Source organism: Xiphophorus maculatus, chromosome 21 (assembly GCF_002775205.1).
Source record: "Xiphophorus maculatus strain JP 163 A chromosome 21, X_maculatus-5.0-male, whole genome shotgun sequence".
Taxonomy (NCBI): Eukaryota; Metazoa; Chordata; class Actinopteri; order Cyprinodontiformes; family Poeciliidae; genus Xiphophorus; species Xiphophorus maculatus.
In genome coordinates this window covers 16,742,313-16,765,307 of record NC_036463.1, presented here as the reverse complement: position 1 = coordinate 16,765,307, position 22,995 = coordinate 16,742,313, and the positions used below count along the sequence as shown (strand labels likewise).

General features: G+C 40.2%; 1 protein-coding gene across 2 annotated transcripts in view; it reads right to left on the bottom strand.

Moving 5' to 3' along the window:
• mmp16 (matrix metallopeptidase 16) overlaps positions 1-22,995 on the bottom strand; it is a 77,002-nt gene that overhangs the window by 18,270 nt on the left and 35,737 nt on the right. For both annotated transcript variants that reach the window (XM_023326284.1, XM_023326285.1), the window contains 2 exons: positions 8,970-9,131; positions 3,053-3,270 (listed from right to left, as the gene is read on the bottom strand). In XM_023326284.1, coding sequence (XP_023182052.1) covers positions 3,053-3,270; positions 8,970-9,131 — 380 coding nt within the window. The remainder of the gene's footprint in view (positions 1-3,052; positions 3,271-8,969; positions 9,132-22,995) is intronic.

Below are 22,995 nucleotides of genomic sequence, written 5' to 3'. Positions count from 1 at the left end.
AGCTTTCAGAGTATTTGCACCAGATGAACTCTGAAAGTTCCCAAGCATCTGCAGTCTGCACCTACTGCTAAGATCTCTGCTGTAATGGCTTGGCGGAGACCGCAATCCAGTCTTATAAAACAATCAAGTAGGATGGTGAGTAAAGCCGAGTGGCGCAGGCCAAATGGCTCGCAAAACCAACGAAACCAAGCGTATAATTCATGGACCCAACCAAGCACTGAGGAAATTGCTGTTATAAATGACAGCAAAGCAACACAGGATAAGCAAACACGAGACTGCACATCATTTCTGAAATGTAAGCCATCAGTTTAAGCTGGTCTTTATGTCTCATTTGTAGGCTTTGGCGAGTTCTGAAGGGAAATTTATCAGAGTCTGGAGTAATGCAAACAACTCTAATTATGAATCCAGATAAACTTCTTTATAGTTGGAACGCTTCCTGTGTGAGGGGGGAAAAAAGGTGTAAACACAATACGTCAGTCATTTCGGAGAAACCTGGCCACGCTTTCACCGAGGAAGGAGAAATATAAGAACCACCTGCTCCTCCGGGGGGGAACGAACTAACATTTTGAATCCAAGTCAAACTCCTTTGCCGGTTTTTGTGCTTGGAAATATCGCTTGACATTCTGAGACGGGGATTACGCTAAACAGGTGAGCAAATGGCCGAGTCTTAATGTTGTTGGTGGTCCTAATGAGGTAAAGGTGGCGGAGCTTTACAGCTTCGTTTACGAGAGTCCTGCAACAAATCATCGCCGTCTTCCAGCGTTTTCGCGAGGATTTTGTTTGGACCTTTGGGAAAACGTGAGCTGGTGCTGCGGAAGCATTTGGAGCTGTGAGAAACGTGAGCCAAGCAGTTTCGACAACTCAGTCCGAAACTGGTTTGCTGACATTTGCAGCTGTAAATGCCTGAAGGGCAAGGTTTTTTTTTGGCACTTTCCACATCCACATGCCCCTCTCATCCATACGGTAAAGGCTGCGCTTCTGTACAACATTCACGTTGAGATCTTTTACACACAAAAAATCTTATTTTTAAATACTTGGGTTACTATTTGAAACACAAATCAAGGTTTTTCTGGCCAGAAAATAACTTTTGTATTCAAATATAAAAAGGTGTTTCTGCTGCCAATCACTGATCCAAGACAATCAAGAAAATATTGGCCAACTTCAGTCCTTGGCTGATTGAATGGTGAATTTAAAGTTTACTGTATAATAATGAAGGTCTTAAAAAATGGTGATACTACAACTGTGGGTAGGTAAAAAGGTTGAGAACCAGAAAAAAGCAAAGACTCCAAAGCAAAATCTGCTTTTTTATATTCGAGTTAAGTTTCATCTAACTTTTAAAATGGACTGTAAAAATGGGATTCCTTTAACAGCCCAAACTTTACTATTGTCTGGAGATTGTAGGGGATTTTTTAGTATTTTTTTGTCTAATTTCTTGAGAAAATATCTTAGTACACTTGAAATAAGATGCGACTAACTTACAAGTAACTTATCATCATCATAGGAGCTCGTTCCTAAGTCAATAATTTCTTAATATTGATGAGTCAGTTCCACTGAGAGATTATTTCACTTGTAACAAGGGAAAAATGTTTTCTTATAAGTGAAATAATTTGCCAGCGGAACTAGCACTTTTTCCTCAATATTAAGGAGTTATTGACTTAAAACAAGCTCCTACATCTTGCTGACAGGCTATTTGTAAGTTAGTTTTGCCTCTAAGGTATTGGCACTAGAAACTAGACCAGAAATACTTGGTAAAATTTTGTGTTTGTATTCTATCATGCTACTTTAAAATTATTTCCTTGTTTAGACGATGTTTCCATGCCCTGAGAATATCACACTGGCACAAATTCACGCTTGAATTTGGCCAGATAGGTATTAAGTTTAGAGTGATCTGATCAGAATTGGCCCACAGAACTGTGATCGTTTCATCTTTAATTTTACTAATTTTTTTAAGACCGTCTTCTTGACTTCCTAAACTCAAAATCGCCTGAAGATGGCTGAACATTGTCTCTGTCTCGAGATGAATAAATGCCATGATCCTCATCACTTTATCAGATCGGGCGCCTGCCCTCGGAGGCACTATAGGCTGCGAGCATCATGTGAAAGAGGCAGGGAGAGACTTTAGGCTATAATGAAAAAAACAATAAACACAATCTGGGTTTTGAGTCTACCAGCTCCGTCTCACAGCCAGATTTATCTCATTCGGAGAGTTGAAATGAAAACCTTGGTGTCTGGAGAGCAAACACACAAAGAGGGTTTTCCATGCCTCCGTTCCACAAGCCTCCTATTTAACCAGTGAATGGAATCTATTTATATCTGCTAGACAAATTCGCTCTCACATAAAGTAAGGTCACAACATCTCCACTCGGTGAGACTCACACAGGACAACTTTGTGCTGGTCTTAAGGTTAGAATGTGTTTCAATGCCTTGTCTTCACCAGCTTCCATCAAGAATGAGTGTTTTTTTTTCTCACTCACAGGGGCGAAAGCACAGCACTGTTCATGTGTTTGCATTTGGTTTTGGTCAAATTTCCACTTTATCCAAATTTCTAAACACTGGTACCCCGGATAGCCTCCAAAGAGCCCCAGCAGAAGAGAAAAGCGTCCTATGTTAGTAGCTTTCACCATTTTTCTACAAGAACTGCCAGCCAACTTTCCACCAAATGTTTGATATTACCTGCCGAGGCTAAATCTGAACCAGATTAGCAGAAATAAATCCCACCCAATGCGTATTTATGCAGCCCTCCAAGCTCTTAATGATCCATTCTTTATTCGCCTCCAGTCAGCAGAATCTGTTCTTTTCCAGGCAAACCTCAAACTGACAGACCATTCAAATAGTTCTGCGTTAAATCTGTTGTGGTTGTTTCAGGCAACAACTGATAGATTTTTCGCCAGAAAAGTCAGGGAGAAGAAGTGTACCTCGAGGCGTGCAGGGCCGTGTGATCGCTCTTATCGCTGAGAGACTCAGACGACGGGTAAAAGGAAAACAGCTGCGAGGTTCGAAGTGAGCGAAGAAGGCCCCGGGTTTGTTTTGACACGACAGACTCTCCGTTTACCTTGAAGACGAACATCTCCCTCCTCAATATGGCCACCGTGTTGAAGCCTCCGTCGCAGATGTTCGGTATGGCGTTGGGGTGGGACGGCCTGTCTCCTGGGGGCAGCCTCGGAGGTCGCGTCTGCCTGTCTGGTTTGCGGGGATCCGAGGGAGGATGGGAGCGCGGCGGGGGCGCCGTGGGCAGAGGCTTGGTGGGCTGGGGGTTCCTATCAGGGGGCCCTGGGGAAAGACGGAGAAAATAAATCTCACTTGTCGTCACACTTTTAATCTGCAGAATGTTGTTTTTACCACTTTTTTTTGACAAGCTATGGTGGAGGGGAGTGGGGAGAAATTGACGTAATAAATCCCACCTTAACAGGATTATGAATGTAAAGTCAACATGTTCCCATGGTGTAGAGACATTATAAATATTTCATCTCTCAATGTTGCAAAAGAAATGTATAATTATTGTTTCTATCAGGATTTCACGTGGCACAATTAACGATACCTTAGAAATTCTTTTTTAAAATAAATATCAATTACAATTTTTTGAAAGGAATTCCAAACTTTTGGGGTTCATCTCTGTGTATATAACATTTTCTCATTCATAATCTGTCTTCCTGTTTTCCTTTAGGACACAAACATGACGGCCACTGGGTTGGACGAGAACGAACATTTATCAAACCGTAGAGTTTAGATTTATGTCCCGAACCTCGGGCTTCTGAGGCGTTTGATAAGCTTGCAAATACATGCAGCACAGAGAAAATCAAATGACATGAAGATATGTTAACATTTTTCTAACACAAATACAGGAGCAGATAGCTTAACCTATTGAGGAAATAAAATAAGAAGGGTGCAGAAATGAGTTGGACTGTAACAAGCACAGCACAATGCACCCTGCACCGCTCCTATCAACCGCTCATCCCAGATGATTTGTACTTGACTCACCCTGCACTTAGAACAAATGACAAGATGGAGCTGGAATATGTTAAGCAAAAGCTAAAAATACTTAAATGATGGTCTAAAAATAAAATTATTGTCTTGGCTCGGGCCTATAACTAAAGTTAATCTGTTGGGTCGAGTAGGATTGGATTTTTTAGGCTCGATCTAAACTCTGTCGTACCACGCCACACAATGATCAGGATGCTATCATTAAGTGATATGAACATATTTATACCTTTTTTTAAATCTTTCATACTTGAAATTTTTTCTTTACTTTTTAACATAAAACTGTAAAGGGGTAACACACAAGTTCAGTATGTTATAAAGTAGTGCTTGCAACTTTAACCATCTTTATGACATGCTAAACAGATGGATGGAAGTTGCAGAACATTTTTATAAATGTAAGGTAATTATGAAGTTTGTTTTAGTCAGATGAGACACCAGATGGTTTCAATTCCAGTCACCATAAGATCCAACACCGAAAGCGAGCAGATCTAATATTCTAAACTTATTATTTTGGGATTTCTTTTCTCACTGAAAACATGCAGAAAAATGAAGGTTACATTGTTTTTCTGAGTGAGGTTATATCACTGCCAAAAAACTAAAACAATGCAAGTCAGACACCATTACAAGGGGTCGCCATTAAACGTAGCCAAAACTGGATGTGCCAATTAAAATCAGTTTCAAACTAGGTTTTCTTGAGCTTTCCTCTTCTGGGAAGCATTCCCTGTGATGGGTAGAGATGAAAAAAATATTACTTTTTCCTTGCTGGATGCCTGAACACGGCTGAGTGCCATTCAACATTGATGAGGTACATGAGAGAAGGAGTGCAACGCGTTCATGGGAAAAACAGAGAGAGGAGAAGGAGGCCGAAAGAGCGCAAACAAGTGGGTCGTGCGGATGAATAATTGAGCAAATGATGATGCGTGAATAACACACTGTAACTGTGAGGATATGAGTTGCCATGTGTTGATTGGGGTCACGTGGGGCACCATGTGTTGATGCGGGAATAGACAACCGCGATACAAAAGATGCAAATGTGACAAACGACCCCGTCCTGAAAACGCCCCCAAACGGCTTAAATCGCTGTTTTGGAAAAGCAAAGAATCGACTTAACGTACTTCTGACACCAAGAAAAGTCGGACTAGATAAATCGTGGGACAAACTAAAAAATGGGTGAAGCATTAATCTCACTGGATTAAGATCCTGTCCAGTCGGCAAAACTCATCAGCTGACTCACATGATACCGATTCTGTTCACCGACTGAGTCAAATTCCCTGAAACACATCCGTAGATTAGTGGAGCCAGAGTGCTGCGCAGTCATGGAAGCGTGACATGTCGATAGTCATGTCGATAAAACTCGAAAATATGCACACACAACAACATGTTGGCGCAGAGCAGCGGCTGATTCACCGATCACACACGGAAACAGAAGACAGGAATCTGATCTGTGAACTCGGGTAGCTTACACACGGATTACACTGGCAATCTGTGAAATATGTTTGGATATAGCGTATTTGCGAGGCTAAATAAATGAATGGAAAGACGTTAATGTGCGATAAAGAAAATAGTACATTGCACTGGAAGCATAACGAACAATGACTGTAGTGATGACTGTAGTGTAGAAAAACACACTACAAACATTCAGACTTCAGGTCCAAATGTATCCCTGCAGAAAATTAACACAATATGGTTTTTTCACTTTAAAAGCATACATATTTTAATCACCACTGTACTAGTTACATTTAAACTGGGAATGTGGCAGTTATAATCTTGATCAAAACCATTAACCTTTGGAAAACCGTGTGCCATTAGCATTAACAAAGGTTAGAAGATTGACTAGTGAAAAGTGGCTAAAATGGCCCAGTTGGATCCTTGGTTTTCACCCCATAAGGGGTAAAATACATTGTGCCCCTTACATTTTACAGGTACATTCTCTGGTAAAACTGGACTCTAAGACATAACAGAATATCACATTGATTCATATATCAAAGCATAAGCGCAGCGTATTTACAATTTACTGCCATCATGACAGAAAAATAGCAAAATCAGCAAAGTAACAATCTAAAAAAATGTTAAGGTTTGAAAAATAGTTAGAAGTTATCAATATATTCAAATGAAAACTTGCCTTTTATTCACAATATACAATGTATTAATCATACCTAATGTACTGCTTCTTGACCTAAATCAAAAGATGAGTTTCAGACAAAGATGTAGGATATAAAGCTTAAATCACAAATCTTTGAGAAGCCATTTTAATATCACAAAATCTCATCTTACAAGATGTTGTGATCGGTGAATAAAAGGAAATGCACATAAAATATTATGATCTCAAACTCAAAACTTGTGATTCACTAGGAATTGAGATGAACATTGATCCAGTTCCTAATTTGGTAATATCTTGGTGTATCCTCTGTGAACTCAAGCATGCCTTTGTACACAGGATATGAGCAAGAATTGTCTCTACAGGACAGGAAGTCATTATCTTCAAAGCCAATTGAGAAAAACATTAACTGTCCATGAATTAAAAGTAGGAAATAATTTTGCTTTAGATCTTCATATGATCTACGATAGTGATTCAAGTTCGACATTCATTCTACGAGGTCTTATCTTCATTGAAGATTGTAAGAGGAATATAAATTATCTGGAGAACAAAAACAACCGAGAGGCATTTCTTCCCGAGAGAGTAGACATAAGCTCTGGAATATTAAAGTCTCTCCTCACCGTTAGGCAAATCTAACCGGTGTCAAAAGTTGTATTCCCAGAGTTCCTTGTTTCCCCCTCGACACTCCGACGGACTACAAATAAAAGTCCTAAACCCCTCGTAAAGACCGGTCACTGTCTCACTCCATTGCGCTGTCTTCATTTGGACTGCCTTCACCTAGTCAAGTCTTCTATTTGTAATCCATCGCTGCACCTTGTTCCTGTTTTGTCCCGTGAGTTAAGTGGGTGTTGCCATGAGGCAGAAAAGAAGTGGGCCATCTGCAGCAGGGTAGAAACAAGGCGGAGAGGAGATGCCATCACTCATCCTGCCCTTCAACTCTTGGAAGAACGGAGGAGGAGGGAGGAGAAGAGACAAGTAAAACATGAGAGGGATGAGGAGAGATTTGATCGCTTGCCCGGGTCTGTCATTCCCACAGGGACGTGCCCTGACCATGTAGGCAGATGGCAGGTTGTTTTCCGTGAGTGTGTGCGTGTGTGTCCACTGAGTCGTCTCAGTGGAGTGGGACTAGTTTACAACAACGACAGCTGAAACTCAACACCATCACTTTCCATCAGCTCCACAAGTCAGACAGAATGGCGGTCGAGACGGCTTCAGCATTCGGGATAATTAACAGTAATAAAAAAAATTAATAAATACTTCACATTAGATTAAAGAGAAACATCTAGTCAGATGTTACAAGTATAAAATTAGGAACTTTGCTGGTTCTTACATAAATCCTTCACCGTTTAATTGAATTTCACACTTCTGCCCTGCAGCTCTGTGAGCTTTATGACAAGACAAAAGTCTCTGCAATCACTCTGTCAATTCAAAATGGGTGTCAGCCAAGAATGTGTAGAATAGGGGCTGCAGTGATGAAGCAGACAGTGGTCTTAAAGGTAGATCTTTGTGCTTGATGTAACTTGTATGTGAAGAGATTTTCAGATCTAATGGTTGAAACCTAGCAACCTTACTTAAGCATTAAGAGTGTTTTCACACCTGATGGTCCAGTAGACTCGGTTCGACTGAGGACCAAAACTGCAACATCTGTTACAGTTTCAAATGGTGTGGTTCACTTCCACACTCCACTGTGCCAAATGATCCAAACTAATTGAAAAACCTGTTCAAGAGACTTTCTAGGCAAATGGACTAGAGCTTGATTAAAGTGGACTAAAGGGGGTTGATGTGAATACACCATAAGAAGCAAGTTTATGGATTGTAGCCTCCAAAAATGACTGTGTGATTGCCAGCCAGGGACTTTCTGGATGAAGTTGCCACACCAGTCCAGGTGTGGGTTCTCTGGCTTTCTCTCACCGTCCACATGTTAGGTTAATTGGCCACCCTGAATTGACAAACCCAATCCTTCGCCCAGTCACCCGACGCTACAGCAGGTAGAGAAAATGAGCAACTAGACTGAACTGCATAATGCTGCATTAACTAAAGGATCTTTAAAAGGCAATGTGGGATTTACAAAACCTTTATTCTCCCTGTGAAAACAGAACTGAGCATTCTCAATGCCTTTTTTGTTTTTTTGGCATCAGGACCGCTTCGGGATTAGACGAGTATAAAAACCTTAATATATGGACTCTTAAGACCTGGACTGAATTACTGCAAACTGATTAACTATTTTCTAAAACACATTTATGGAACCAAACAAAAGAGGACTCTTAGTTTTTCCACCAATTTGCACCCTCATCTCATTCTTGGAAGCTAGCATTGAGACGATACTTGCTTCATGAGCCACAAGTATCGTCACACTCCTTGTCAGAGGGAAAGAGAGAGAGAGGCTGCCCATGAAGAACTAGCTTGCCACTGTTTTTTAACTGAATTCATCTTGTCTCTAAAACAGACTGTAATCAATGCAAATTTAGAGTTGAATTGAATTACAGTGGACAAATCTAATATTCCAACAACGGCGTCTCTGTTAGCTCTGGCCTCAGCGTATATGGAGCCCTGAACCATCTGGTACCAACATCCAGATAGTGGAATAAACAAGCGTTGATAAGAGATGGGTTCACTCAGGGATTTCATCCAAGCAAACCAAGTCATGTCAAGCAGAACTTTTACTTATCACACAAGTCCTCAGGGATTAACGGTTTGCAGACATAAATGAAAGAGGTTGAATCAACAAGATTTAAAACACATCTCTCAATCTAAGGCGCTTGGAGAAAAATCATGACATCAGTACATGCTGTTGGCTCCCTTATGTTTGCCAAGTTTTTCAATTCAACGCGTCATCACACACCTACACCCTCATAAAGCAGATCAAAAATATAGATACAGTTTCAACCCTTACCGTAAATCTTCTGGATTCCCATCAGGTCGTCCATGGGCAGCTTGAAGTTGTCCGTGTCCATGTACTGGTAGAACGGCGCCATGATGGCCGTGGGATCGTTGGAGTGCTCCAGGCCCAGTGCGTGGCCGAGCTCGTGGACAGCCACCAGGAACAAATCGTTACCTGGGAACAGAGAGACGAGGAGGGAGTGAGCAGAGCAGAGGGAGCAGCTACCATGTTCAGCGCTGCTTTTGGCTGCTGCTGGCAGTGAACTGTTTTGTAGCATCTTATGTCCCTCACAAGCAAACAGAGATGAATAAAAAATCTTGGCCAAGCTCTTTTTTGGTCACCTTGCAGCTTGTCAGGTTGCACCTGTTCCGGTTGGCAGTGCTGGAGTAGCTGGTGGAAATACAGCCAACTTTTCCAAGTGCAGTATTGACTATTGAAAAAAAAAAGATGCTATAACAGTAATAGTTTTGGGTATTTCACATTTAGAAAGTAACACAGTCCCTGTATGGCTCTAAAGTGACCAAGGACAGATGCTGTATTTCCACTGCACTGATATCCTAAGCCTTTATTAGCCATATATGAATATATGCATAAACTCGCCTTTACTGGCAAAAGGAAGCACTTTACTTACCCTTAAACACAGGTAAGAGGACGACCTTTTGAGACATCAACACAAGACAATATTTTGTTTTTTTACAAAAGTGTAATTTATTTATATTTGACAACACTTATTCTTAAACCACTAAAATCCAGTTACCCATAGAAGCGTAGCTTAGCATATTTAATAATTCGGCTGGTAAATACAACCATTAAGCTAGATTCGTTTTAGGGGTATAAGAGTACGATAACTTCTGGACAATAAGTCGCTGTTTTTTTAACACGCTTGGAGCACGGTGAGTCAAACATTGAAGCGGCTAATAAACGAATGTTTACAAAAGAGACAAAAGTGACACTGAGAACGACAACGAAAGAAGGGGTGAGGAAGTGTGAGGTTGTTCAATTCTGATATCGAAGAAGATAAACTTACTGGTTTTAGTGCGGAGGAGGAAGATAAAAGGAATGATAGTGAAGATAAAGAAATTACTTTTTCTGCTTGGCTACTGCATTTTTTCTTATGAAGTGCTCTTGTTACAGGCACTGTTTGAAAAAAAGAAGAAATTTTTGCTACATATTTCATTAAAGTTAAAAATGTTCTGTGTAAATATCCTATGCTACAACGTAGACTACTGCAGCTTATAGACCAGTGCGGCCTATTTAGGTACACTCTATTTTTCTTTTCGAACTTTAAAAACAACATTCAGATGTGCCCTATAGTCACTTGTTTCCATCTCGCATCCCTTATTGTAAAATTCAGAACCGTGACGGTTGAGTGTGGAAATTTGATTGAACTTTCAAACATGTTGCCCCATCAGCGCTCTCCTGACTCCCACCTCGCCTGCGTCTCACCCTCCTCCGTCTTTCTTATCACATTCGACAGGAATGGAAAGGAGCATCACTTATTTATGACAATTCCCAGTAAAGCGGGGCACTTATCAGCTGCAAATCTGTCACATGAATAACACATCAGCAGATGGACCCACCGGTTCACATCACTTCCAAGCAGGTACAGAATTTACGAACCGGGCCGGCTCACGCAAATGGCTCTAATTGGGAGGCTCTGAGTGATACCGGACTCCATAAATGTCAGCGAGTTTTTACAGGCTTGATGTCTTTGACAGTCAAAAAAAAGTCCTCAGATGACGACAGAACATTTACACAAGCGTGTAATATCGAACAAGCATCTGGAGATGTGGTTTAAATCAAACAAAGAGAGGAAGCGACTTTTAATCTGGGGGAGCAGGAAAGCAGACATGCGTCTCACAGAGAAACTGTCATTCGTAGCGAGTACACTGAGACAGATGACTGGCTCACTTAATCACCAGTGACTGTGAAGCAAAACAGATACATTAGCCTCAAAACACTGGCAGATGTAATCAAGTCCTGGTGAGACAGAAGTGAAACATTTAGGAGGAGATTTTGTAAAGTGACAAAAAGAAAAAGAAAAACCACGGGGTAAATGTGCAGTCTTAAATGATGTCCTGGATTCTTTCACAGTGAAAACATGCTTTTGTTTTTCAAACTCAGATAGATGGGATATTTTTCAATTTAGAATAAGACGTGAGCCCGGCACCAAAAAACAAAAACCAACTAAAAAATACAGCCACAGTTTTTAAAATATTACAAATTTCTGTAATTATTTACCTGAGTTATACTGGGTTTTCTCCAGTTATAAAACACCCGCCCACACCCGTTGCTGAAATATTTCAGCCAGCTGAAAATATCCTCTGAGGATTCGCCACCCATGTTTCAAAAGAAATGGTTGCACCAAACCATCAGCCATCATGTCTGTAATGTTAACAACACAGGCATGCTAACCTCGCTAACTGACAAGTTAGCATCAGCCGTCCAGGAGCCAAAAGTTACTTTAAAAAAAGCAGAATGGCAGAAAACACATTAATTAAGGCACATTTACTGTAGAATAATAATAGAAGAAGAATTGATGCTTTAAATACAAGCATAAAGCATGACAGTGTATTAGAGTCATGCAAGGAAAATAAAAAAATAAATAAAATTCATTTTTAGTCTTTACTCTTGTAATATTATGACTTTATTCTTAAAACACTGACTTTATTCTCATAATACTACGACTTCAGTCTCATATTATTTAGACTACGTTGTCATATGACTAGTCTCATAATAAAGTCTTACACTTCTCGAAATGTAAGACTTTATTCTTGTAATTTTATTCTATTTCATTTTTCTCTTGGTACCGCCTGAATGGTCCATCGTAAATAAGATAATGTCATACAGTTTTAATTTAAATTGCCTACACACAGTATGATTATGAATGAGCAGGGCAGAAAAGGCCATGAATAAGACTTGCTGTTAGTCACAATTTTTATTTATTTAATTTGTTAAATCAACGGAGTACACATGCCAACACTGTAAAGTCTGATTCTACACTGGCTCAGGTCACATCAGTGGTCCAAACAGATTGATGGCCTGCCTCTGTCGTTCTCCATCTCAGCCTCCTGTCAGCCTTGACGTCTCGCGGGTCAGCTTTGAGGTCGGCTTTGTCGCTGTGTTTCACTCACTTACGTAGCTCAAAGCATAGACAGGTTGTCACGTCGGCCCCCCGGGGCCATAAGTACAACTAATTATCGACTGGTGGGTTTACTACATGGACGTGACGAGCACAGAAGGGTGGGTGGAAGACGAGGCGGATGAAGGAAGATGAAAGACACAAAGAGCGAGGGGACTGTAAACAAAAGGGATAAAACAGGAGGAAAAGTTTGGGATGCAGAAGCAGATAAGTGGGAGAAAAAGATTCTGGAGCAGATGAACTAAGAGATACAAAAAAAGCACGTGGCGTACACTAAGTCTAAAGGGCGTTGGGAGTGATGGCTATGTGAGGAGAAGTGGGTGAAAACCTGAACAAGCCGAGAAGAGGAAAATGATAAGGCTCAGCTCGATTTATCTTGTGCGAGGTTCCCGTGTTGCCGCAGATCGCAGGAGATGGAGATGATGAATTATACAACGCTAACCTTTGACCGATGCATTTATAACATCACCCTGCTGTCAGGGAACCCAAACACACACGTAAAGCAGAAAACAGAGGCTACATAAACAATGCATGACATGAAATACATCGCAAAGAGCTACTCGGGGGGCCTTGTGTGGCAACCCACTCAGAGCAACGTTTTTCTTTTAGTTGTCGTTCAGAAGCAGGAGCGCTTATCACACGGTGATTCATCATACCCGTATCTGCTGGCTTAGCATAAAATTTGCTTCTATTTAAAGCATGAAAGCTATTTTTGAAGAGGAAAAGTGGTGGAAAAGGACAAAAAAAATCACCTCTGGGTAAATTATTATTCTGGAGTTTATTTTTTTGTTACATAAAGTGGGCAATGATCACAGTGGCAGCCTGAGGCAGATGCAGTCTTGCAGAGACTCAGCAAGGGCTAGGTCAAGGTTGCTGTTAATGAGATAGTGTGGCTGAGTAGAAAGGAAAAAAAAGAGGAGAGATAAAGAGGGGGAAGATGGAGTAGAAGAGGAAAGAGGCTGGAGATTTATGATCACATGTACCTTTGCTTTGCCTTTCCCCACCGGGTTCTCAGCAAAGCAAACAGGACTTTTGATTAGAAACCTGAATCCTCTGGCTGGCTGTTCTCCATTATTTACCAGCACACTGCTGCGAACTATCAGCTGGTTGGAGGGGCGCGCCTGACATGACAAGACTGGATATGAGACATAACCGCACAAATAACAACAAAGGAATCTCACAAATCACAAGCAGGGGCTCTTGTTGATGCTGTTCAGCGGCTGTAATAGTGCAGGCTGTCAGCAGGTGCCTTCAGGAGCCCGTAACACTGTCTGACACTTGGCTGCTTAACTAAGCGGCCCCCTCGGTTCACCTGATACATGACATCTAACAAAAGAAAAAAGAAAAAGAGCAGAGGCAGCCCAGCAGGATACCCCCGCCTCTTGCTTCCTCTGAACTTGTTATCCTTCGCTTTAAAATGCTCAAGGTCACACATTTGTCTTTTGCCTCGTTTGAGCAAATCTGAGGAGCTAGTTTCCGGCGTCACTTCCTCCCGTGGCATTACCATCATCTTAAAGACCCTAAAACAAAGTAGCTGCAGCTCCTCCTCTTCTGTCTGTTGTAAAAGACGGCATCCAGCAGAGATGAATAATGTCAAAATCCACCACGCTTTTTGTAGCGAGAAACAGCTTCAGCTCCTAGCCTGCTTCACGTCGCCCAAGAGTTAGCAAACATAAGCACTCCCTTTGTCCCAGAGGAGCTCAGATGTTTTCCCCATTGTTCAGCTCCCACAAGTCCCTCTGCAGCTGACGCTGCAGAGGGACTCGGAAAAGACTTCCAGTGTTAAATGATTTTTTTTTTCCCCCTGCGAGTGTAATACAAAAAAAATGAGACGGTGTTTCTCTGGTGTCAATCAACAGATAAAGGAGAAAATGGTTATAATAAATTTAAAAAAAACACACACACAAAGTAGTCGGGGTGTTATACGCAGAGGCAATATTATTGTTAAGTAAAGTGTCTATGGTAAATCTGTCATTACAATGCCTATAACACTCAATTAGGTCTGGGCAACAAGATGGGGTGAAGCTGCTCTCACAGCTAGCTAATATAGGTGGGCGGCATCAGCTAACTCACTCACTCTTTGGTAAGCTAGCAACAACCTTCAATACTTGAAATTGGCAACAACCTTAGTTGAAGCAGGCAGCACCTTTGAGTAACTCATGCAGCAGCAATTTCAGGTTTTACCACTGTGCCTCAAAACGTCTAAATAAATAAAATACAGTGGTGTGGAGGAACAGGAGGAAATGAGCACAAGAAAATAAAACTAGAAAGTTCCCATCACCAATTTGGCAGTATTTCAGATACTTCAAACCAAAACTAATCAATAATTATCTATATTGACTGGCATAAAAAACTTGTATCATGCTACATTTTTCAGCCATTTTGTCCAGCCCTGGAGTCCACATGGTCTTATAGCATCTTTAGTGACTATTGACTGAGTAACGGTTTGGCTTGGGGGTTAATAATATGTGTGACATTAGATATTTCCACTAAAATCTATAGTTAAAAGTGCTGATTTTCCGTGTGTAATTTTTTATTTATAACAATACCGAAAGTTAAAATTAATTTCCTCCTTGAAGTGCAATTGTAAAGTCAACAGAGAAGTAAACAACATAATTCTGACAAATTACAATATAGTTTATAAGAGTAATACAATTTTTTTTTCAATGTTATAGTTTAACCATACCAATGCTACAGTCATGTGTCTGATTTTACCTTTACTGTACAGCAGAACAGAGAATTAATTATGTTCACAGAGCTCTTACAACCACGTGTGACTGTATCATATGCTGACAGATAGTTCAACAATGTGGCAGGAAAAGGAAAAGGAAGAACCCGGAGAAAACCTGCAACACTGACACTAGGTGTTTGTTCAGGCCGGGACGTCATGAGAAATCAGTGCAACCTTGACCCTGAAGCAAGCTGGAGATACCGTTTGCCAAGCGAGGGGGAAAATCAGATTCCAAAGGTGGCAGCCCAAAACAGTGAGCCACACAGGACAGTCTGTGAAGGAGCCCTGGGCTGTCCAGGAGTGCTGCGCTGTACTGAAAAGCAGCCAGGGGATCTCAGCCCAGCGGTCCGGCGTTTGGCTTAGAGGGGCCCGAGACACGCACTCTGCTCGCTGTCCAACCAGAGCTGTGCGCCTGATTTGACAGAGTGGCCATTGTGAAGGATTCAGCCAAAGTACAACGCTCGCATTCTGCTCCTTTTATTTTCACGCCTTCTCCGCTTCCAACAGCCCCTCTCAGGACAGAAAAGAAACACGCAGAGAGCCATTTGGTGCATTTTCCCAAATTAACCTGGAACATCACCACTGTTCACACGGGAGGCTTTCAGATGTCATCTTCTTCCTAAAAAGATCTAAAAACTTGTTTTCCCCTCTGAACACGTACAACGAAATCGGAATTAGTTTCCGAAAATTTGGCTTGTTTTTATTTATAAGAAAATGTTGTACTGTTTACATACGAATGCATGCTGAGTACGTGGGAAAGAAAGCAATCTGTGGCTCCCATTTCTTTCCTGCGCCCGTCGTCTCACTCTGGGCTGTTGACACTGATCGAGCGACACTTGTGCTGCCGAATCTATTACACTTAATTCTCACGAGCTTGTCAGAGAACAAAACAGCAGCTGATGAAAGCCCCATATGCGCACCGGAGTAATTATTTATTTACAAAGACTGCTGCAGAATGGAACCCGGTGAATGGAAAGCTGCCAGGCGTTTGAAAATGTGCCCGTTTCTGTGCAATCACGGTAAACAAATTAAAAGAAAAGAGCTACACGATGCTACAAGGGAACACAGGGCTTTCAGCTCCTCAGATTTTTCTTAAGGGCGCACCCAAGACAGGCATGAGTGTAGGTCTACATCGGACCATTAGTCTTTATTCACTCATTTATCGTGGTAAGCTGACCGATGGTTGGTGTGCATTTATGCACATCAGCAGTGGTATCCAGTTACCGCAACACAAAATGGTGGGATAAATGTTTTTCTGAACATTGTATCACTGCTCTGTATAAGACTTAATGTAGAAATTCAAAAACAGATCGGCCAATCATTGAGTTGATAACTGACATTGTCCAGTAAGATTGAACCAATTTCTCGGCCAGCTGATTTATCGGTGCCGATTTCCTTAATTTTGGGAGATTAGTGAGCGGCCAATACTTAAATGTGAAGCAGATCTTTCCCCCCGATGTTGTCTACCTCAACAAAGGTCTAAAAATCAACCACTGTCCTCTTCTGCTTTCCCGTGAGAGAAGTTTGACTGACAGAATCTTATTTTACTCAAAAACATTGACCAATACCTGTGAAACAACCTTGTTAGTTTATCAGTCAGCGATCTTTCATGGCAGAGCAAAAAGGAAAAGTAGTTGACTTCTGGCTTATGATCAGAAGATAAGACCAGTTTCACATTTAAGTATCGGACAAAATTAAGAAAATCTGGGCCGACCTATTGGTGTAAAGTAAGTGAAAACATGTAAAAGCTGGTCATTGATTATAGATGGAGGTTTATCTTGTTATAAAATACATTTGTCTATTAATTATTGAGTGGAGGGTTTATTTTTACATCTCTACATTTTTTATGTGTCCCATAAGTTGAGATTTATTTAATACTCAGGTCAACATCATGTTTCCTGGAATGTGGGATGTTCCAGGAAACATTTGTTTACATTTTAACAGCAGATGTAACGTTTCTTCAATAAACAAGTTGGAATTAGGTTGGTTTTATTCAAAAATTCATGCACTCCGTGGCTGTTACTTAAAATAAACATAGATACATCCAGCCACTGCAAAATTTATTGGACTCTCTTCTCTCCATTCATGAACACTTAAAATAGCACGGGTCTCTTGAAAAGCTTCCACCTCAGCTGTCACTATTAGTTTCTTCAATAATGTTGACACATCTGATGCTTTTAGCTCTCCCGGAGCAACTTATGTTTTATATTTCTGCAGCTTTTTCAAACGTTTCGACTGCAAAAATAAACTCCTCTATTGTTTAACCTTCCTGTCCAGTTAGGTGGACAGGAATTCATGTTTCCAATAAATATTGGATCCAAAGGCACATTAATGGTACCTGTCCAAAAGTCTCCAAAATGTCTAGCTTTGCTGCTTAAGTCCTTAAAATGCGTAACATAAGTTGAATCAAAAATGATAATCCTTCAAGAATGAGAAAGCTGCATATTCACATAAAATCACCTATCCTCGGCGGGGTTGTTTACACTTTTTGTTCACTAAGCGTAATGCTCAGGAGGATCTGAGTGACTGGTAGGAGGCCTGATCGAGTCCCTGAAACATGCACCTCTGACACAGTGTGTGTGCGCCGTGCGTGCGTGTGTCAGTATATTTATGTGCGGGGGCAGAAGAGAGGACCGCCACCCACGTGGAAAGTTGATGCTCTTGCCAGTGGGCGGCCATCTATTTCTAGTGGCGGCCTGGTGGGCGGGCGCGCATGGTGATATCTTCGCTTTTGTTTCTGCTCACTTCATCTCGTTTTCAGCGGGGTAAAGTGTGAAAGCAATGATCTAAATCCATTTTGTCTCTCCAAAACCGGCAGTCGGAAAACGCGGTTATGTAACTCCTGGAGATATAAGCAGCCGCGATAAACAAGGTGTTAAAAAACGTCAGTTTCCGGTAAATTCGACTAGAAGGACGATGGGAATAGATGAGGGACTGTTATTAAACTCTATTTCTAAATATATTTATTCACCTGAAATCCTACCAGAAAGAACGTCTTTAGGTATCCATTGTTAAGTTCCACCAAAGATATAAATATTTCCTCAGCAATATCAATTTACATAATTGTTATATTGTGCTTTAAAACCCTAGTTTTGCAGAAACATGTTTTCCACAAATACAGGTGTTGCACCAGGCTTTTCTGTTGTCTGTCATTTAGACTGACGAAAAAAATCTCGTCATAATCTATTTTTACCCGTTATCTGCTGCCACACAGCAGACTGGAATTACAAGCAACACTTCAACCAAAGTTTTGAAATCAGGGAACATTTCTCCAAGTGAAGACTCTTGATCAGGTGTTTTTGTAATCCTCTGCACTGGTTTCAGTGGGTGGAAATCCCACAGAATACGCTGCTTTTGAACTAGTTATGCAGCTGCATCGTTAGTTGCATGAATGTTGGTCTGTCAAAATGACAGATGGCCTTTTTTGTCACCATGAAAGAAAAAAAACCTGTAAAAAACAGAAAATATTTACTTAACGTGACCCCTGCACAAATTAAAAAAAAAACTTGTTCCCTTAAAGTTTTTATATTTCAATATCTGGAGGGAACAAAAACGATCAGCACATATTGTTTTATTTTCACTCTGAGAATTTTATACAATCCCTAGCCTTTATCCAATTGTGATTAAACTGAAAAATGTGCATCAAATTACACTTTAGTTGATCAATCAATCAATAAAATTTTATTTGTATAGCACATTTCAGCAGCAAGGCATTTCAAAGTGCTTTACCTCATAACAAACACAAAAACACAAAGTCATGAAACGTAGAATCAACAATCAAAACATGACATTAAGTCAAGTGCCAACATTAAATTTGTAATTGATTACGTTTCAAATACAATTCTAAACAAGTGGGTTTTTAGTCGAGATTTAAAGGAAGTCAGTGTTTCAGTTTTCTGGAAGTTTGTTCCAGATTTGTGGTGCATAGAAGCTGAAAGCTGCTTCTCCTTGTTTGGTTCTGGTTCTGGGGATGCAGAGCAAACCAGAACTAGAAGACCTGAAGGGTCTGGAAGATTGATGCAACAACAACAGATCTTTAATGTACTGTGATGCTAAGCCGTTCAGTGATTTATAAACTAACAACAGTATTTTAAAGTCTATTCTCTGAGCTACAGGGAGCCAGTTAAAGTTAGTTTTGATATATTCATCTTGTTGATCAGAACCAATCACTGGTTGAAAATATCCCCCCACATACACCTGACCATCATTTGAAATCTATTTCGTATTTCTACATTGTATCAAATAACAATGCTACATCATACAATGTCAACTGTCACAAAGTGTCCTTAGAGATAAAGTCCCCTCTCTGCAGTCTGTTCTTCCAGTACCCTTGAAACGCGTGCGCTCTGCTTTCCAAGCCATTTCGCCTCCTTTTTCCTCCCACAAGCTCTTCTACTTGCAGTCACTAAGCCATCAGTTCTGTTTCAGCTGCCATGCTGGATGCTGTCACGCCCATACATGTGTTTTTACTGAAAGATGTGGATCCGCCCTCGTAGTAAGAAAAGTATTTGATTCTCTGAGTTCATATCCTCTGAGAGGTAGAGAACCGGAGCCAAAGCGGAGGAGATTGAGACAAAGATAGAGGGAGAATGTAATAAGGAAGATTAAAAAACTTTACTGTATCTGTGCCGAAAGGGGAATCTTTCTGAGCACCATAACCTGGAAAGATTGAGGATTTATTGCCTCTGCAAAAGAGGTGATTAAGCCGAGGGACTGCTGAACTACAAGATGAATTTGTGGGAATTCTTTCCTTGACTATATTTACCCATTTAAATATTTTGGTGATTTTACATTTAAAAAAGTCTAGAATAAGTCAAGTAATGTGAAAAATACAGATGACAAGCTGATTTTTACTAATGAATAGTCTGAACTGACCCTGAAAATTTGTTTTAAGCTAAAAAAGACTCAATGGATGATGTGGCTTAGAGTTATATTATTAAATAAGGAAAGGTCTACACAATGGATTTCACATTTTTAGTGGTGATGCTTTTATATATATAAAAAAAAACAACAAAACACTGTAAAAATCAAGTTTGTTTTTCCCCTTGAACAAATTTAAAGCTTTTAGAGGTTTGCAACTTCATCTAATGAAACGCTTACAATTTTCTTCCTTCAGCGGAAATTACATTAAAACAAGAATCAAATTTCTAAGACTCCAAAACTCATTAATAGCAAAGAAAATGCATAAATGATCAACTTTTTGTCTACTCCCAAGTTAAAACATCAATATAATACAATTACCAATGCAAAAAATAAAAATAAAAATGAAATAAGCCTCAAGACTGAAGGAAGCTTCCCTTTACTAAAATATGATTCAGTTTTGCAAGTATTTCTAAGGCTCAGCAAAAAATTTCCTCAATATTTAAAAGGATCTAGTCAGTCAAAAATGTTGACTACTTCACATTAGCAGGCTATTTCCTCCTCCATGTCTGCGTAACAATACAGGGCCTGACACCATAAAACCATAGACAGTCACAAAACACAGAAAGAATGCAACTATTTGGCCCAAATTACACCTGAAAAAAGAACCATTACTTGCTGGAATGGAATGAAAAACCCAAACACCAGCTGGACTCATTTGCAGACGTGTTGGCTAAAAAAAGGAATCGATAACAAATCTGAATGCATGACGATGCACAGACAGAGGAACCTCTCTGCCTAGACACGGACAACTTCCTAAAGCTTCGTCCAAACAGCATACAGACGCATTCTTTCCAGCACTTGGAAAAACATGCTGCAATCCTGACATCTGGATGAAAACGCAAAGTTACTGGCTCCTAAATGATGCAATATGTTGTGAAAAAATTTAAAAACTAATTTGATTCAGTTTAACTAGTGCAAGGCATATGGAGTTCATACATAGGTTGCCGTTATTTCTGATGAATATAGATTATAAGTAATGAAAATCAGAAATTTAGTTTCTCAGAAAATCATAATACTACCTGATTGAAAGTTAAGTGGAAGAAAAAAAACAGTGGGATTGAAAAAGGAAGCTTGGAAAAGAAAAGGCAGCTTTGAAACAGTAGTGAAGTAAAGCTCATTTAAAGGTTTGGGATTGATTGATTGAGTGGCTATACAGTTCAGTTGGACATATTTTTCAGTTGCTGACATTTCTTTTAATTAAAAAAGTAATTTTCTGTTTTTTTGAAAAACAAAACTTGAAGTTTTTATTGGCTGTAACCCATAAAATCAATAAAAAATAAACATAAATAAACAAATTCATGAAACATAACTTTTTAATGACATTCTAACGTAGTGGGATGCACCGCCAATCAATCAAGTATAACCAAGTTTACAGAAATACATTTTCTAGCTGTTTGGTGGTCAAATCTGGTCAGCATTTGCATATCTGGATTGTTTAAGTTTTAATTGCGACAGTTTTGAAAAATGGCTGAGATGGAATTACATTTGATGTAATCAAATGTAATTCCATCTAAAGGCGCCAAGCTGGGGGAGAAGATGTGAAGCAAGGCGGAGTGAGGAATAACAAAAAAACAGAAACAGGAAGGAAAAGACAGAGAGCACTGCTGCCTCTTCATCGCTCAGTAGGAGAAGCAAACTAAAAATAAACCTGCAAGGACACCATATGCTCCTCTATTTCTCAACAACTCTTTATCTTTCCTCTCTTGTACTCTCCCGTACTCTAGTATCTCTCATTTCCTCTGCACTCCTCTCTGTCCCTCTCCTTGATTTCTTTTTATTTCTTGACTCCAAGGAATATGTGCCCCGCTGAGAAGCCAAAAATTGATCCCTTTCATTGTTGGGAGGCTAAAAGAAAAAAAACAAAAACAAAAAAAAAACATCCGAAATGACAGCTGCTTTCAATGCGCCATCTAGTAAGGGGATCGGACGTCAATGATAAACCGTTCTGCCAATCGACGTCTGGGGAGACGAGCTTCCTCCTGCGACCATCAATCAATCAGCTGATGAAAGTCGATGCTGTTCCGGCCTCCTCGCCGTGGCCAATCCCGACTCTTGTCTGGTGCCCCGGCAACCCAGCTTCTGCTGTCCAATCCTGCTACCTGGAAACATAAATTATTCCTTTCTCCCTTTTCTCCAGATGGCGAATACTTGCTTTCCTAACCTCTCTGGTTCATTTTGCAAGCGCGGGTGAGGAACATAACAAAGTCTGTTAAAAATATTTTTAAAAATCTCTCATTTCCTGTGTATGGGATGCTACATCGTTTCCTCTGATGGAGGACCTTCCAGGTCTTAAATGACCTCCTTGGGTGAACCCGGATGCTTGTGTGTAGTCACAGTATGTAAGTGATGATGATTTCTTTTTCTGGTGCGTAGTTATTTCTGTAAATTAAAAAAAAAAGAAAAAGTCTGGAAGTTGGAATAAAAACCAGCTTATCTGTTCCTGCATGATTTGCTTTGGTTTCGCGTACAAACACGGGCACCTCATGCGCAGCAATGACCTTGTGATGCTGCACAGATCAGTGCTGGCTTGTTTATCTTTTCTGACTACCAGGAATAATAATAATAATAAAAAACATTAATAAATAAAAAAACGGACAATCCAATCATCTCCATGTCCAGTTCCAGTCCTTTGTTTCTGCCTTATCCCCAGTTCCCGCCAAATCCCTCCACAATCCTCTCCTTTCTGCCCTCCAGCACTTCCGCCTCAGCATCCCAATTTCTTTTATGCTGTGATGTTTCAAGCAATTATTCTCCATCCTCTTACTCTATTAAATCTCTCCCCCTTATCGTAGCCTGTACATTTAATCTTCCATTTATCCATCCATCTATTGATCCCTCAAAGCTATGCCACTGTGAGCCTCGAAAAGCAATAGTCGCAGCGTTCTGAAAAGCTTCAGAAGCTGCGGGGAGCATCTTTTTTGATGTCGCTTTTGCTGATTGCGTGAATGCTAACAAAGGAAGCCAGGTTGCATTTTGTTTGCTATGTCGTGCGCTTTATTCCAGCCTGGCGGAACAAAATTTTTAGTACACTTCAAGTGACGAAAATTTTTTTATAAAACTACTTTCTGTATAAGAAAAAAAAATACTCATAACTTAAACCTCTATGTTTTATGACTAATTTGTTTTTATTAAATAAAATTAAAAGGAAAGAAGTTTTCAACGCAATTAGATTTTGACAATCAACAAGTCTTGCACTAACTCAATATATTCAGGATTTCCTGACCACTTTGGGCCAAAAGGGT